The sequence below is a fragment of the Convolutriloba macropyga genome, chromosome 5 (assembly GCF_964194025.1).
Source record: "Convolutriloba macropyga chromosome 5, txConMacr16.3, whole genome shotgun sequence".
Taxonomy (NCBI): Eukaryota; Metazoa; Xenacoelomorpha; order Acoela; family Convolutidae; genus Convolutriloba; species Convolutriloba macropyga.
In genome coordinates this window covers 28,440,815-28,458,843 of record NC_134472.1, presented here as the reverse complement: position 1 = coordinate 28,458,843, position 18,029 = coordinate 28,440,815, and the positions used below count along the sequence as shown (strand labels likewise).

The following is an 18,029-nucleotide window of genomic DNA, read 5'->3' as shown; positions in this document are numbered from 1 at the left end:
GAGGAGGAGGAGGAGGAGGAGGAGGAGGAGGAAAGAGAGAGAGAGAGAGAGAGAGAGATAGATAGATAGAGAGAGAGAGAGAAAGAGAGGGAGAGAGAGAGAGAGAGAGAGAGAGAGAGAGAGAGAGACAAAACTCACTCACTCACTCCCTCCCGCACTCCCTTACTCACTCGCTCACTCACTCACTGGCTCACTCACTCACTCACCCACCCACTCACTCTCTCTCTCTCTCTCTCACACACACACACACACACACACACGCACACACACACACACAATACAGTTCATTATTTTTGAATTGTAAAAAAATAGAATGAATCTATTTTAGGCGAAAATTCTCGACCCGGTGGATACCCACCTCTTATTATATGGATTACCCGGATGCTACTATCAACGTGAACAATCATCAGTTTGTTCACACATGGCAAATAAAACGAAAAAAAAAGTTTATTTTATGGGGAAGGGAACAGTTTCTGCCATGATGCCAACCTGTACTGCAGTTTGGTTCGGTGCGATACCAGTTCTGAAGTTGAAGAGGATGTCCATGACAAATATGGAGTCGTTGACACAGTTGAAGAACATCCAGGTACCTGCCAGGGTGTAGTTTTCTTCGAAGAAAGCAATGCCCACTGGCAAGATGACCAGGTTGATGATTAGCAGTAGCAACATGATGAAATCCCAAGTGAATCTAAAATGCATAAATCAATCACCTCGCCAAAATCAAAGAAAAAATAAAAACACAGCCGGGTGATTACTCAGGCTTGATTACCAGATTGGAATCAAGTATGCCTAGACCAAAGATAAACGCGCGAGTGGCATCGTGAGTTCAAAATCAATAGGTCTGGAAGCACGTAATAAAAAAGCACGAAAGGCTGAATATGAAGAACATAGAAAGTGTAGATTTAAGTTGATCAATTGTCTGGATATGAACGCACGAAAGTCTAGAGAACAACCGAATGTCTGTACTTAAGCACTTCCAATTTGGAACGGTCTGGGCCTACCGAAATAAACCCCCACGGAAAAACAAACCCACGGTAAGGAACTAATGTTAACATTGAATTAACAATTCGAGTGATTTAGCATCCAATTCTCATGTTCTGTAATAGGTATTCCAACTTTTGTTTTATTAATTATGCATAAAGTTACCCGATTCTGATATGATTTGATCATGTTTTTTTTTCAAAATTACCAACAAGACCGTAGAAGGTTTCCAAAGAAGTTTTCAGTCGATGCTTCAAATTAGCGAGCCCAACATACGGAAATTCATGAAGGCCAGACTCAGAAAACAGGCGCTTCAAGAAATTGACGTGGCGCAACAGAATGTGAGGAAGCGCATGGTTAAAGAAAATGAGAATCACGGCAGAATAAATCGAATTGTTATAACATCAGCCGTCAGAATATCTGCACCCAATTGCTTCGAATATTTCATTTTGAGACACTATTTTAATATTTCAATTTATTTTCTGTGTAATTAATTTGTAATCCAATCCATTCTTTTAAATGATGCTGCATCTCTTTCACAGTCAAGTGGGGTTTATTTCCGTTAGCGTTTTTTCCATGGCGATCTCTTTCAGCAGAGGCGTTTCTATCTAATATTGGGTGTGGCTTTTTCCAAAACCGAGTCACACCTTCCGTCTGGGACCTCAGCCTGGGAAACACCTTTTTTTCACTTCCTGTTGCAATAATTCTAAAATGACCGCATAGAAAGAATTTTTTTACCAATTTTAATTGAAAATTATTCGGGGTGGGAACGCATAAAACGCAAAATGGATATCTTTTAAGTCTTATTAAGACTATTTTTTAAATCTTGTAAGACCCCATAAGAATCGTGTTGATCTTACCAGGTAAACACCTGGAGTTGTGCGAGTATGCTAACATCATCAATATCCCAAGCGGACGTCATAGCTTAAATATAAAATGTTTTAATAATATTTACACCAAAATCGGAGTATTTAAATTTTTTGTGCTCGAATCTGTTACGGTTGTTTTATATAAATTATATGATAAGATAATTCTTGAAGAAAAATACTGCAATTATTCTATTTTAGCAGAAACCGTAACATACAGGCAGTTATTACCCGGACCTGGTTACCATAGCGTTTCAGTACTGAATAATCATATCTGAATTGTGCCCAGTCATGAACCATGGCAAATGAATTGTAAAACTGCCCGTCATTATGTACAGTTTAACGCATCCTGTTTAGATGTCTGTCAAGAATAAAATTTAAACTTTGCGAATTCTGGTCATCATGACTTATAAACTGTATGTATTCTGCCCATCATGCCTTAAAAACCGTGTATTCGCACCCTCTCAACTTATCAATTGCGTGTATTCGTGCCAACATGACTTATAAACGATGTGTATTCGTGCCAACATGAGTTATAAACGCTGTGTATTCGTGCCAGGATGAGTTATAAACGATGTGTATTCGTGCCAACATGAGTTATAAACGCTGTGTATTCGCACCATGATGAGTTATAATTAAACTACATGCGTAGGACGATCAAACAATGCAGCGTGTACAATTGAAGCCGTTTACATGCAAACGGTCGTTTAAAATACAACAAAACAAAAGTTGTTGGTTCCACAGACTGTACAGAGTATCTCAAGTCTAAAAATGAAAATTTCGAAAATCTCTCATGTTATTCAATTTTCAATGGATTTCAGCAGTTACGTGTCGCTAGCAGTTACGTGTTGCTTTATCAAAAGTTATGTGTCTCCCTCTGCGTCTCTCCTACCTTATTGAGTGCAAAAATGGATCCGACAGAGAGAAAATTGGCTCGTATGGATTGGAAAGAGTAACATTTTGCATTAGATGGTTTCATGGTGGTTGAATACCAAATGAGGGGTGCAATTATCTGCGCTACTTGGGCGACTAGCTATCGAGAAAAGACGGGGGGGTAGAATGAACCAAGATAATACAAAGACATATGGCAGGAAAAGGCATGCAACCGTTTATTTACCAGTTTGTTCAGATTTTTCAAAACGCACGGAGGATCATTTCTAGTTACTATTATTTGATTGTTTTAGAATAAGTCGTTAGATAATTTGAGAATAGCAAATATGACCATGGTAGTGTTGAAGTCGCTTATGGCACTTGATACGAAACTATAGGCACAATTGTTAAAAGCAGCTTCAATGATCAAATTGATAAACAATCTTTCAGCCGTCCCTCGTCCGTATGGTGCAACTAAAATCTTTGACATCGGACTCCAGTTGAGTCACGGCAGATTGATGAATAAAGGGGAAATTAATGAAGAGTTACAAGAGACATTTCTTCAAACTATAGGCACTATTGTTGAAAGCAGCTTCATTGATCAAATTGATAAACAATCTTTCAGCCGTCCCTCGTCCGTCTGGTGCAACTGAAATCTTTGACATCGGACTCCAGTTGAGTCACGGAAGATTGATGAATAAAGGGGAAATTAATGAAGAGTTAAAAGATACATTTCTTCAAACTATTGGCACTATTGTTGAAAGCAGCTTCAATGATCAAATTGATAAACAATCTTTCAGCCGTCCCTCGTCCGTCTGGTGCAACTGAAATCTTTGACATCGGACTCCAGTTGAGTCACGGAAGATTGATGAATAAAGGGGAAATTAAGGAAGAGTTAAAAGAGACAATTCTTCAAACTATAGGCACTATCATTTTTTTTGACGTCTGCACGTTTAATTCTGACGTTTTTTGAGCCGGTTCTTTGACTTGTGACCGGCTTTTTATTGACCATTTTACGACAGTTTTTTGACGTCTTCTTTGCTATTTCTGATGTCTTCAGTTTTTATTTGACGTTTGCCCGGCTTTTTTGACATTACTAAATCATTTTTTTTACGTCTGCACGTTTAATTCTGGCGTTTTTTGAGCCGGTTTTTTTTACTTGTGACCGGCTTTTTATTGACCATTGTACGACAGGTTTTTTTGACGTATTCTTTGCTAATTCTGATATCTTGTTTTTTTTTGACGTTTGTCCGGCTTTTTTGACATTTTTACGGCATTTTTATGACGTTTGCCAGGCTATTTCTGACGTTTTTTGGACCGATTTATGACGTGTGATCGGCTTTTTTGACAATTTTACTTTGTTATTTCTGATGTCTTGGTTTTTTGAGCGTTTGCCCGGCTTTTTGACAATTTTAAACATCTAACATTGTTTTTATTTAGATGAGCTTCTTAGTCATTGGTGACTCTAACCTAAGAGACGCGGAGCATCACCTTCTCGATGACCAATATCTGAGAGAATACGGGTTATTTTCATTTTTTTTTCAATCAAATTTTTTTTTTCAAGTTTTAAATTTTAGTTGTTATAGCGCGCATTATGATGGAGTTGGGGGTCGCTGTTGTGTGCATCTCAATCAGCTTGTTGACGTTGCTAAAGATTATACGCATGTTTTTGTAATTGTTGGGGACAACGATGTGCAGACTCGTTCAATTGGCTATATCTGTAATAAGTTGTTGCAATTCAAGAATGATGTATGGCCAACGAGGGTAAAATTCTGCGGAAATTTGCATCGACAAGATCTAGATGCTAATGTGGTGGCTCAAAACAATGTTTTTCTGAGCGAAAAACTTGGCATACACTATAAAAGCCCTAAAATTATTAAACGCGAGAACTTTCATCATATAGAAACTTATCACCTTGATAGATTTGGCCATGGATATCGCCATATGGGCGCGTTAATATTATCAGTTCTAGAAGAGTTTGTCCTTGAATGGTAATATGATATGGTAATATGGTAATATGGTTTGCCCTTGAATGTCTATAATGTTTCTCTTTAGCAAAACAGTTTGCTTTTAATCTGTGTTAAATCCTAGCTCAATCAGATTTCAAAGCCCTAAACCGGATTAGTTGTACATGATTTGCTATCTTTCATACGTGTGTTCGGCGGTTCAGATTTGTTTCAGATGTATGCAGTCTGCGTTTGTTAATTTCCCTGTCATTCATAAATGTGTGGTGACTCATATGGAGCCAGTTGTCACAAGCTTCAGTTGCACCAGTCCGACAAGAAGGGGCTGAACAACCGTTTTTTACCAAGATCAACAAAGCGGTGACTCAAGGGGTCAAATTTCAACCAGTAGATTTCAAGTTTGGGACAGCACGTTTGTGACAGCACGTTTGGTACAGCACGTTTGGGACAGCACGTTTGGTACAGCACGTGTGGTACAGCACGGTTGGGACAGCACGTTTGGTACAGCACATACGTTTGAGACAAATCACTAAAGACAATACGTTTGAGACAATCACTTAAACATTTGAGACATTCCTTTATTTAAACTCCTTTATTTAAACTCCTGTATTTAAACTCCTGTTTGAAACTCTCTTTTTATAGTATTTATATCTGTATTTATAACTGATTTCTGATCCTTTATTTCAATTCATAAAGCATGAAATTGGCGTTTTATTACACCGCAAGTTAAGAACTAGACCCTCGGCATTAAATAGTGTAACTGTTAAGTGGACGCAATTAGAACTAATTTTACATGTAAACGGCTTGAATTTTATACACACTGCATTGTTTGATCGTCCTACGCATGTAGTTTAATTATAACTCATCGTGGCGCGAATACACGCCGTTTATAAGTTGAGATGGCGCGAATACACGCCGTTTATAAGTTGAGATGGCGCGAATACACGCTGTTTATAAGTCATGATGGCCAGAATACACGCCGTTTATAAGTCATGATGGCCAGAATATACGCCGTTTATAAGTCATGATGGCCAGAATATATACAGTTTATAAGTCATGATGGCCAGAATATATACAGTTTATAAGTCATGATGGCCAGAATATATACAGTTTATAAGTCATGATGGCCAGAATACATGCAGTTTATAAGTCATGATGGCCAGAATACATGCAGTTTATAAGTCATGATGGCCAGGTAAAGACCATAATTTGGTTAAAATATTCATGATGTACCGGGTAAAAAATGCCATGATCAGAACTCTGGTAATAGTAAAATACAGAATGAAAATACTATGTTTCAGTACTGAAGTAATAAGGTACTCGAGTCCGGGTAAAGATCAAACTACGAAGAATCAGTGGCTGATTTAATGATTATTTGTAGCAAATTTATGTCTAGTCAAACATTAATTACCTGAATACACTGTAAGGATGTATAATCCAGGGGTTCTCAAGACAACGGACCCTCTCCTTGTGAAGTGCCTTCCTGCTCCCAAACACCTTGAGGGCGAACTTGTTGTCTGTGGGGTGTATCACTGTCATGGCAAAGTCACGTGCCCACCGACACAGCTTACGGTACCACACTGACATACAGGTACCTGTCATTAAAGAGTACGTATGCACCTTCAGATGAAACTTTTAAACAAATTTTTATATTTAGCGCTATAACACGGCAGAAATGCAGTTCTGAAAATTTATATTAATAAGTTATATAGTAATTACAATCTATGTATGAATTGCTAAATGTTCTTAAATTAAAATCTGCAACAATTAATTCGGCTGAAACTGTCATCTCGCCTGTTAAGTGTTTTAAATTCTCCTAAATTTTCAATCGAACGTTGACCAAATATTTCAAATCAAAAACTGTCATTTTTCTCGATTACAGATTATCGCGATGAACGGTTATCTTGCAAGACTCTTGCAAATCGGACGTTTATCGTGCAAGATCTTGCAAGATAACCGTCCAATTATGAATGGCGTGAGTGACAATTAGGTAGAGGATTAACCAATCACAGTAGTTATACAAGATCACATATAATTTATACTAACTTCTTTAAAAATTTGTAAACATGCAAAGAAAAATGTTTATCCGAAAACCTTACCTCTAGTTGGCATTGTGAGCACGTTATGTTTAGAACTGGTGAACTGGGGTGTTGAAAACTTGTAACTGTGGTGACTGTCTCCACAAATACCTTCTCCACTGTTCGGCTCCATAGCCGAGTCCAGGTTGAGGAACTCCGAGTTACACGACTTGTGCGAAAACGACTCGCGGTCTATAGAACCCGAGGAGGGAGACTGTACTTCAGTCTGGGCTAACTCTGGTGAACTTACCACAGGGTCCCTGGATAAGTCCCGCTCACCTTCCGGGGGTACGGGGTCCTCTGATGACTTCTTGGCAGCCGTGATTGATGTTTTATTGCTGTTTTGTTTACTGTAGAGTAAATTGTAGTTATTGGCTATGGAATTAATTTGGTCTCGGAAGACTACGCTTGTTTTGACTGAGGTCTTGTTGGTCCTGATTGAGAATAAAGAATCGTTGACTAAATGAGTGCAGGTTGAAATCCTCCTCGGTGGTTCATCGGCTGCAAAAATAACTAACTTTGAATCATCAATTTGAAATCTTGAAATCAAATACTAAACTTATTTATTATCAACATAAGTATAGTAAATCATTTATTATTTATTTATTATAACTTTTATTTCTCAAACTAGCTGTAGAAAATCACGATTAAATGAATGTGAACAAAATTCTCCGTATAAGACTCTCAGAAAGTGCTAACTTAACTGTTGACTCAGATTTTGATATGCCAAATAAAATAATTTGACAAACACTAAAAGAAACACCAATTTTCAAAGAGTCTATGCTGAATTAAATCTCTTTCAAGACTCTTAACGCGTAGTAATTTGCGCTGAAGAGACCTTACACGCAGGGAAAAAATGTGTCATAAATGGTCGAAATCTCGGGAAAAATTCTATTCATTTTTTGCAAGAAGTGGACTGACATGCATTTAGAACTGCTAGTAACTGTAAATCCCACTTGAAATTTGAGAATATTTTAGTCAAATTTCATTACAAAATCACTACGTGACAGTGTTAAATGTCCATCAATTAGTGTCAAATTTCAGTTTTCCAACAAAGGTGTTTTTGCTGCAATCGGTTTCAAATTCCCAAACTGAAAATAAAACAAAACGGATAATAAAAACACTCACTTTTGCAGTAAAATAAGAAGCATACATACCTATGGGTAAAATGGCGTGAGGGTAATTGTTACATTGTATTGTAATGGAAAATAATGGCAATTGTAAGGCGACACAAAACCCGCTGGGCCAATCAGTGAAATGCAGGGAGCGTGTATATAAGAAAAACGCTAATTAAACCCAGCTCAGGGTTTAATACCTGGTTATCAATAACTGTCTGGTGAAAATACACAGACAATCGTAAACACAATACACAATGCGTGCACAAACTCATGTGGCGGTGTTGCGTTTTGATGGCATAAAAACGTCAGTTTGTTATTGTTTTATGAGGTTATGCCGTTCAAGGCAATAATAAAAAGGAATAAAAGGAACTAATAAGATTTTCAATGGTTCTTCCTCTCCTACAGTTAAGAGTCTTTAACAGACTTGCTATCGAAAAATTGAGTAAATTTATACAGGAGCCTCATTAATAATTATCTGAAGAAAAACCTTAATGACAATTTATATGTCATTTTTTGTTAACTTTTCCGATTCAAAACAAATGAATCTGAAAGTTTTAGATTTTGGGTACCAATTTGTTGGTTTGTTTTTGACACACCTCAGCGGAGAAATAAGCATTTTGTTCCCAGTTAGAGGACAAAAAGGTCAGATAATACCAAAGAGTATAATATTTTTTAAAAATGAGATTTACACGACAGAGCTGATTATTATATCAAGATTTGTGAGTTGAATCGGGAGATGAGGAAAACACAAAATGAAGGACACCTAAACTCGTTACAAAGTTGGAAATTTAAGATGGAATATATCACAACACAGTGATTGATGGGATAAGTAGGAATCCTAGACATCCAAAGAAATAATCCGCGATTTTCTTGATACTTTATAAATTTTCGGGGTTAACATAAACTTAGACGGCACATGTACCATACATGTTGCGAATGTTTATTAAAATAGAGATTTGATATTTCGTAATTCTCAAAATCAAAGTGTGAACCAAAAGTTGATATCTCTGAGTTACATGATAAATGTATCTCTCAGTTACGCTCAGTTGCTACTCAAATTTGCGATTGATCTAGAAATCACGAAAACATCCCGGGTTGAAGATTCTTTGATTTCATACAAGGATCATACATGATATCATACTGCCCATACTTGATTTCGTAGTACGATCCTTGTATGAAACCAAAGAAATCAAATATGATCATTGTAAGATTAGCAAGAAAACATATATGATCCTAGTACGAATACCAAGAATCATACACCTATTTTTCAAAAAGTTTTAACCATTTATGTTTCTTTGTTTTTATTCGGTAGGGCATCACCTATATCATACCCCGGCATCACATTGTGATCTGCAAAAAGACCCTAACGTACAATATCAATTACAAAGTTGGGCACAAAATAAAAGAGTAAGTCCAAATAGATAACAAAATTTTTGACATACTCTGAAGCCAGTTTATACTTATAAATGCTCATTTATAAAAAGTTAATCAGGAAAAAAAAATTGCATATCAAATTCGTTTTGTGAATATGTTTAAACCACAAAGTTACTCTTTTAGCTCATACAAAGAATCAAATGTGGATTACAAATGCGATATAATAATTTAATAGGTCCTCTGACTACATTATACGGGAATTTGTGGCACCAGTCAATGTTTTATGTGTCATATATGACCTTGTATGATTTCCAAGAAGTTTTTTCAACTTCAATGGAAAATCAAAATTATACAGTTTATAGTCTTTGAAATTTTTTGTATGATCCCTGTATGATTTCAGTGAAATCATTTATGGTCCTTGTATGACTACCAAGAATTCATACAAATCATATATTACCTAGTATTATTACAAAGAATCATATATGACCTAGTACGAAATGAAAGGAAGTTGTATGATCGTTGACCGGGGTACAGATTAATCCAGAGCGGGAACTGAAAAGTTTATCCACAGTAAAAAAAAATTTAAAATCCACAGTTTTCCATTTTTTGAGCATGTCAGCCCTAGATTTTCAGACTTTAAATCAGATTTTCAACTCACTCAATGAGTTCGCCGAATTTTCATTTAATAAAACGCTAAAAAAACATCTCCACTGCAAAAGATGTTTCCCATTTATTCTCAAAGTTTAAAGGCTAAAAATATTTGTATTAAAAGTTCCGAAAAAAAAAACATTTTTTTGCAGTTAATTCGCGTAGAGAACAGTGAAAGTCAATTTTTGAAAAGTGAGCTTAGGATTTTTCTAACGTACAAAGCCACGTTAGGAGCGATAGATATTTGGTTTCAGACAAATTCTGAGATGAAAATGTCGCAAAATATTGCGCTGTTTTTTCCCTCGGCGATCATGAGAAGCAATTTGAAAAATTTCAAATAATTGTTTATTTCTTTGTTTCTGTGAGAATATTTGAAAATCAAAATGCAAAAAGAATTTTTGATCATGGGTAAAAAGCAGTGCAACAGGTATTAAAAAAGTAAAATCACCGTGTGTTCAACAGCTTTCGCAAAACTTGATCACTTTGAGTTCGAGAAAACTTTCGGTATAAAATATACAAAAATATGAAGCATAACAGGCAAAATAATCTCCTAAATTGTGTAACAATGACTTGACTCTAATGATTTTTCTCTAAATGTGTCTTTTTGAAATAAGTTATGAATTATGAATTAAGAAGTAAGGATATAGTCCTCGGTTTTTTTGTATGGAGAAATTTTGTAAAAAAAAACAATTCCGTGTGGCAACTGCAAAATTGCAGGAACAATTGGATGACTTCTTTCATCGTCATTTTATTTCTTCTGTACTAAGAGTATTTTCTTTAAAAAATGCATTTCCTGTGCTTAATTTGCTATTGTCGCATATCACTAAATTCTAAAGGAAACTTTTCAACGTAAGTAAGCAATTTTAAGGACTAGCATTATCAGGACACCAATTTTTTTTGAAATGTTGGAGTTTTATTGTATGGTTTCCAATTTTAACAAAATACTTATACTTTTGAGGGGGCCAAACTTACTTGACAACCAAATTTTTTTCCTCCAAATCTGAAAATATAAATGATCTTTAATTTCGAAATAATTTTGGCGACATGAAATTGCCATCATACCGGCAATTGAAAACTTGCTACAATTCGTCTAGCAGCTCCTAAAGGCTTTGGATTTTTTTATCATGTCTAAGATTTTTGAAACATAAATTGAAATATTGTGACATTATAATTGAAATAGCAAATTTCAAATATCCAAATTCTTGTATCGTTGTATAAATAAAGTACTCAATTTGGGGAACAAAGTACCAATTGTTAATGTATTATTATATGTCGCAGCATGAAGGTACAATTTCAAAAAGATAAAATGTGCAACAACAAGGATTTTCAATATTACAGGAGGAATCAACACACTGTTGGCAACTAGTTCAGATTTTCAAGGTATCAAAATCGATATGAAGTTAGTAAACAATTTTTCACAAAAACGACCATTTGCAAAATAAAGCAAATTCGATCAATTCTTTGATCTTCAATTGTTTTCCATTCAGTCTCATGAAAAACTGAAATTTAAAAGTAAGAGGTGTGAGACTCAGCTAACTAAATAATGGAAATTTCACGTTGTCAATATACGTAGATTTTCCAGAAAAGAACATTAACAATTTTGTATAGGCAAAAAATGGGTATCTTAAACCCATCTAAGCATTTTTCCATTAAGACTTATAGCCACTTTCTTTCTCTCTCTCTCTCTCTCTATCTCTCTCTCTCTCTCTCTCTCTCTCTCTCTCTCTATACATATATATATATATATATATATATATATATATATATATGACCCATTGTGCTACCCATAGTGATGATGAATCAAAACTTGCAAGATTTTTGCAAGATTCTTGCAAGATATCAATCCAGGCAAAAATTAAATCAGGGCATTAATGTTTCAGAAAACACCTTTGAAGTAAATAATTGTCTATAAAACAAGTTACAAAACTGATATCAATAGAAAATATGTTAATCCGGATTCCAAATCCTGCATGATTCTTGCAATTGAATCAAAAAGAATCTTGCAAGCAATTTGGCACCGGTATGCATTCACTTGTAAGATTGCTACCAAGTTGCTTGCAAGTTTTCGATTTGGCAATCACTAGGGACCATGGCGCTTTTCTACAAATTTTTTTTGAACAAACATTAGAGTCTTCAGTTTCATTATTTTAGTAGCCAAATAGAGCAAGATAAATGTGAAAATACAAACTGTTAGGAATTCGGTTACTGATTTTCCAAAGACAATAATTTTTGAAACAATTGCGAAATTCAAAGACCAATTGGCCATATGGCAAATGAAATCCAAAATTAGAATTTGTAGTGAATTCAAAGTTCTGTTTGAAGAAAAATATGAGGAAAAAACCTAGCAATTTTGCATTAATAAAATTTCAAATGAACAAAAAAAGGTCTTATTGTTATTATAATTGAAAATTGACCTGACTAGAGAAAATGCGATGTAAAACAACTTTTGGTGAAGAACCCTGAAAAGGCAAAATGGCCTTCCTTTCCCATCCCCCTTCCGCTTCTCAAAACATTTTAGCGCCCCCCCCCCCCCCTCATTATGGTACGTTAGTGTTGTCTATTTATAGCCCCTCCCCCCTCATTATGGTACGTTAGTGTTGTCTATTTATAGCCCCCTCCCCCCCTCATTATGGTACGTTAGTGTTGTCTATATGTTGCACCACCAGTATGCTGTGCGGGGAGGCAATGTGAAGATCTTTTTGTTATATGCCCACTAAGCTGGGCCAAAAATAGCAGACAAGCTAACGAAAAGCTGTCGAGTCAACATGACAGTGTGTTTACGTTGCAATCAAAATAACACATTAGCTTGGGCTTTACAAAAAAATTGGGCCTGCTAAGCTAGGGAAGGAGCATTCCCGGAAAGAATTTCAAGCCTTGATCTGTACTTCTCCGGTGAAATACATGTCTTGAATTGACAAATCAGTACTGGTCACGTCTTATCTCAAGTCGTCAGACTTTCAAAGACGTTGTCAAGACTGGCTCATGACTTGACAAAACTTAAGACTTGATTTAAGACGTTCTAGGTCTGAAACATGATGAAGAGCTCTGATACAGTACTGATCCAAGACGTGCAACTTCACTGAGTCATTACTGATTAAAACCTGACGTTCAGTCCGGGTTCACAGAAAAGATCCCAATCTGTATTCTAAATAATTTCTTTAATTTATATCGGCAAATTCTGACCTCAGAATCTTTGACCTCAGTTGCCGCTTGTTAATAAGAAATGATAATATTGTCTATAAGACTGATAGAAAAATTTTTCACTGTTAACATACGTGTAATATGTCTTTCAATGTGTGAAAATTAATGGATATTTTCTTTGCTCTCTATTTTGCGATGCATTAGTCGTTTCTAAAAATCGATCAGGCATACATTTTGCATTTATAACAAAGATCACTCTTTGAAGTCACCTTTCCAAATCAAGCTTTTGCCGCCATTTGTGATGAAAACGATTTTCTCTTCAGTTCAAGATAGACCATCTGGCATCGCGACAGAACACTTTATTAAATGTTATTTCAAGATAGAACGGACGGGAACGTGTGTGTGCTGAAAGCGCACAATTTACCAATCTAATTTCTTGTAAAAATATTTTCATTAGCTTAATTAGAGTTCTGATTTCTGAATCAAGCTGGAAGTAGGCAGAAAGCTCGTGACGTCAGCAATCTATATTGAAGCAGAAGTGGATATTCAACTAGACTAATGTGATTGATTCATGAATGCAGAAAAAGAACTATTCAAAATGACCGCAAAATGGCTGAAATTATTGGGCTATTGAAGTCGAGCCACCGTAACAAAGTTGAAGTTCGAGCTACCCAACTAAGTTAACGAAAAACGAAAAAAATAATCAAAAACACCCTTCTTTTCATAAGATGACCATCCGCCAATGATTCCTTGGACAAAAATTGACCTTTAAAACGTTTGAGTCAAAGTGTTGAAGTTTAGGAAAATTTTGGCAACTTCACGAAACGTGAAGACATGTTCAAAAATTGATTTTAGACAGGCAAGTTTTGATCGAGATATTAAGAGGACCTGCTTGTATATAAAATGATACATTTACAATTATTAATCGGTTCTGACATAAAATTTGAACTTAGAACTGTTTGATACTGGCAGTTACTTGCAATAGGTTTAGGCAGATTGTGCTGGAAAAAATTTGAAATACATATTTGATAACTTTTTATTTCAGTATAACTTTGATTTTCTGTAATCGAGAATAAAGGACTACAATCAAAGGTCGATTCAATACGTTTAACTTGTGAACTTTTAATCCACCATTTGAAGAGTTTTAACAAGACGGCTCGTGCGAGTCTGTGCGTAGCAGAGAATGTTCCAACAAAGTTCCGAAAAAAAATCTTTTAAATTTTGTCAGAGAAACCATTGGAGGTATCCAAAACCAACGTATATGCATTGGAGGAAATTACTTGATCCAAAAATTATGGCGTGTTTTTTCGGCAGACAAAAACAAAAACCCTTCAAAAAATTCAAGAACAATAAGTTTAGTGCGATTTTAAATACATAGACACAGAAAAACCACGCACACGCGCATACAAACCACAAACTACACAAAGAAAGAGCAACACACAAATACAAAAAATAAAACCAACTTTTTTATTTTGCTTTTTTTTGCAATTGGTCAAACTCAAAGCTCATCACCGTTCAATTAGGTCTTCTCTGGTTTACTTTCAAAAAACTGTGTGTGCATTTTTGAGGCATCGGTAATTGCATCGGTAATTTTAATTTTGAAAATAAACATTGAAATGTAACTTTTTGAAGTTTTCATTAATTCTTATTATCTCGAAACACTGTCAGAAACAACAACTACAAACACACAGTTTTGGTTTTATACTTATTCAGTGGCAAATTAAAGCCCATAATAAATATTTTTTTAAGTTTTGTCGTGATTTCTGATAGTTTTTGCAGTCCGCCTTAATTTCTCTCCAACATTCTAAGGAACTAATTCTCTCAGATCAATTGTCATTCTCTCTTTCTCCCTCTTTTTTCTTGCACACACATAAACGCACAATGCAAACATAATATCACCTATATAAACCACACAAGCGCGCACACACAACTGCAAACCAGGACACGAAAAAAACACAGAAAATTTTTTTGGCGTCTGTTCTTAAACCAAGATTTCTCAACATTCATTTATTTCCTGAAAGTTTCTCGCATAATTTGTTGTGAATTTTTTAGGCAATTGCATTGGTAATCGTAAAACTAACTCAAAATTGAACTGAAATCTTGGAGTATCTTCGAATTATGTTATAATTTTTAGCTTTTAAGCAGCACAATTGTACAATTGATTTTACAAACTATCGCAGACGTGTTATCAGCAAGATTCAAAAACACACTTCAGGTGTTGGACACAATAAAAGCCGATAATCGTAGCAAAAATTAAGTGATATTTCGAATTTTATTTGATTTCTATTAGTTTTTGAGTTCTGTTTGTTTGTGTCTATCATTTGGAGGAAATCTCTCTCACAATAACTCCCTCTTTCTTTAAATTACAAACAAGCATACCACAAACACAAATAAAGCGCAAAAGTAAATGCAAATAATCGCGCAAGCACACACAATCACACACACACACACACACATACACACACGCACAAACATGCATAAACACACAAACACAAACACAAGTACAAATCTCGCCACCAGAAAAATGAATTCTCTTAAATTTTTTTTTGGTATTTGATCTTTACTCAACGTTCATCAGCGTTCATTAAAATCTGGTTTACTTTTGGAAAACTACATGTAGAGTTTTTTAGGATATTGAATGAAAAATTGTCAAAAAAAGACACAAAAACCTGAAAATTACTTTTTGAAATTTTTTTTGAAATTTTTCGTCAATTTTGATGCTTTATGACCATAATCCTCCAATTCGTTTTTTATACAATATCTCTTAGAGTTTTTAACAACTGAATTTACTGAGTTCACTGAACACAATTTTTGTTTATAGTTTATTTAAAATCCGCAATTTTCTGCAAGTTCTCTAATTTAATTAATTTCTCTGTTTTTCATTGTTTCAAACAGTGTTTGCACTCTGCATATAGGTTCGTCCAACATGTACAGGAACATTCAAAGCTCTTCTTAAACTTGTTAATTTAGTAGCAATGAGGACAATTTGTTATCAGTAAAATTTTTTGACCCCTACATTCCTATAAGTTAGAGTGTTTTATAAAGAAATAGGAAATTTCAATTGTTTCTATGTGAACTGAAAAGGCAAGAATATTTCGTTCCTTCTACCAAAACAAGTTTTTGTTTTTTAAATGATGAATTTGACAGTTGAAAATGATTCAGGGTTTCAAGTTGCAGAAACGCCCAAAGACTGGAAAAGGTCATTTTATCATCAATTTAAAAATACAGAGAAGTTATAAATAATTTTCTCGTTTTCAAAAACAAAATGATCATGTGTATTAATTTTTTCTACCTCTACCTCTCTAACTCTCAAACTTAGTTGGTTTTCACTATACTAGATGAGATCAGTTAAAACTATCCGCTCTGACATAATAGGGAATACAAGATTTCTTTCTTTTTTATTGAACTTTGTTTTTTTTGTTCATTTCAAGTAATTAGTTTTTTTGGTCACCAACATTTTGCAAACACTGAATTTTTTCTGATGAATTGAGAAGTTTTTTTTTTAAAAAAGAGCACTCTAGATTTGAGAAACGAATATACATTTTTCTGCTTTTAGCTCTAAATCTTCAAAATTGATTCTTCTTTGAGAGCTCTAAGTTGCCTGAAGTCTTCAAGTATACAGAAAAAAATGTTCTGATACAAATAAAAAATGGCTCTTACAGAAATGATCCGAAACAAAATGTTGAGAAATAAAGACAATTGATTTTTATTGGAAATTTTCGGTAATATAGCTTAATTGTTAGTTTATAGGCTTGAAACTTTAATGGTTTACTGATAAATCTACATTAAACCCTAATAAAATGATTGCAACTTTTTCCTTTTTTATCTATCAATAAGTTCAGCACGATCTATCACTTCTGGAAATGAGCGCAGTCATTTGTGCCTGGAAAATTTTATATTTAGTGATACTGAAAAAAAAAACTTAAATCAATTCTCCACTTCTCGTTAATATTTTCACATTTTTTCGTATTTACTTTCAAAAAACTGTGTGTGCATTTTTGAGGCATCGATAATTGCATCGGTAATTTTAATTTTGAAAATAAACATTGAAATGTAACTTTTTGAAGTTTTCATTAATTCTTATTATCTCGAAACACTGTCAGAAACAACAACTACAAACACACAGTTTTGGTTTTATACTTATTCAGTGGCAAATTAAAGCCCATAATAAATAATTTTTTAAGTTTTGTCGTGATTTCTGATAGTTTTTGCAGTCCGCCTCAATTTCTCTCCAACATTCTAAGGAACTAATTCTCTCAGATCAATTGTCATTCTCTCTTTCTCCCTCTTTTTTCTTGCACACACATAAACGCACAATGCAAACATAATTTCACCTATATAAACCACACAAGCGCGCACACACAACTGCAAACCAGGACACGAAAAAAACACAGAAAATTTTTTTGGCGTCTGTTCTTAAGCCAAGATTTCTCAACATTCATTAATTTCCTGAAAGTTTCTCGCATAATTTGTTGTGAATTTTTTAGGCAATTGCATTGGTAATCGTAAAACTAACTCAAAATTGAACTGAAATCTTGGAGTATCTTCGAATTATGTTATAATTTTTAGCTTTTAAGCAGCACAATTGTACAATTGATTTTACAAACTATCGCAGACGTGTTATCAGCAAGATTCAAAAACACAGTTCAGGTGTTGGACACAAAAAAAGCCGATAATCGTAGCAAAAATTAAGTGATATTTCGAATTTTATTTGATTTCTATTAGTTTTTGAGTTCTGTTTGTTTGTGTCTATCATTTGGAGGAAATCTCTCTCACAATAACTCCCTCTTTCTTTAAATTACAAACAAGCATACCACAAACACAAATAAAGCGCAAAAGTAAATGCAAATAATCGCGCAAGCACACACAATCACACACACACACACACACACACATACACACACGCACAAACATGCATAAACACACAAACACAAACACAAGTACAAATCTCGCCACCAGAAAAATGAAGTCTCTTAAATTTTTTTTTGG

At 34.7% G+C, this 18,029-nt stretch overlaps 1 protein-coding gene across 4 annotated transcripts in view; it reads right to left on the bottom strand.

The window, feature by feature from the left end:
• The window catches only part of LOC142339292 (potassium/sodium hyperpolarization-activated cyclic nucleotide-gated channel 3-like), a 77,243-nt gene that overhangs the window by 46,693 nt on the left and 12,521 nt on the right, over positions 1-18,029 (bottom strand). For all 4 annotated transcript variants that reach the window (XM_075389206.1, XM_075389208.1, XM_075389209.1 and 1 more), the window contains exons 2-4: positions 6,781-7,260; positions 6,093-6,276; positions 490-688 (exon numbers count right to left, since the gene is read on the bottom strand). In XM_075389206.1, coding sequence (XP_075245321.1) covers positions 490-688; positions 6,093-6,276; positions 6,781-7,260 — 863 coding nt within the window. The remainder of the gene's footprint in view (positions 1-489; positions 689-6,092; positions 6,277-6,780; positions 7,261-18,029) is intronic.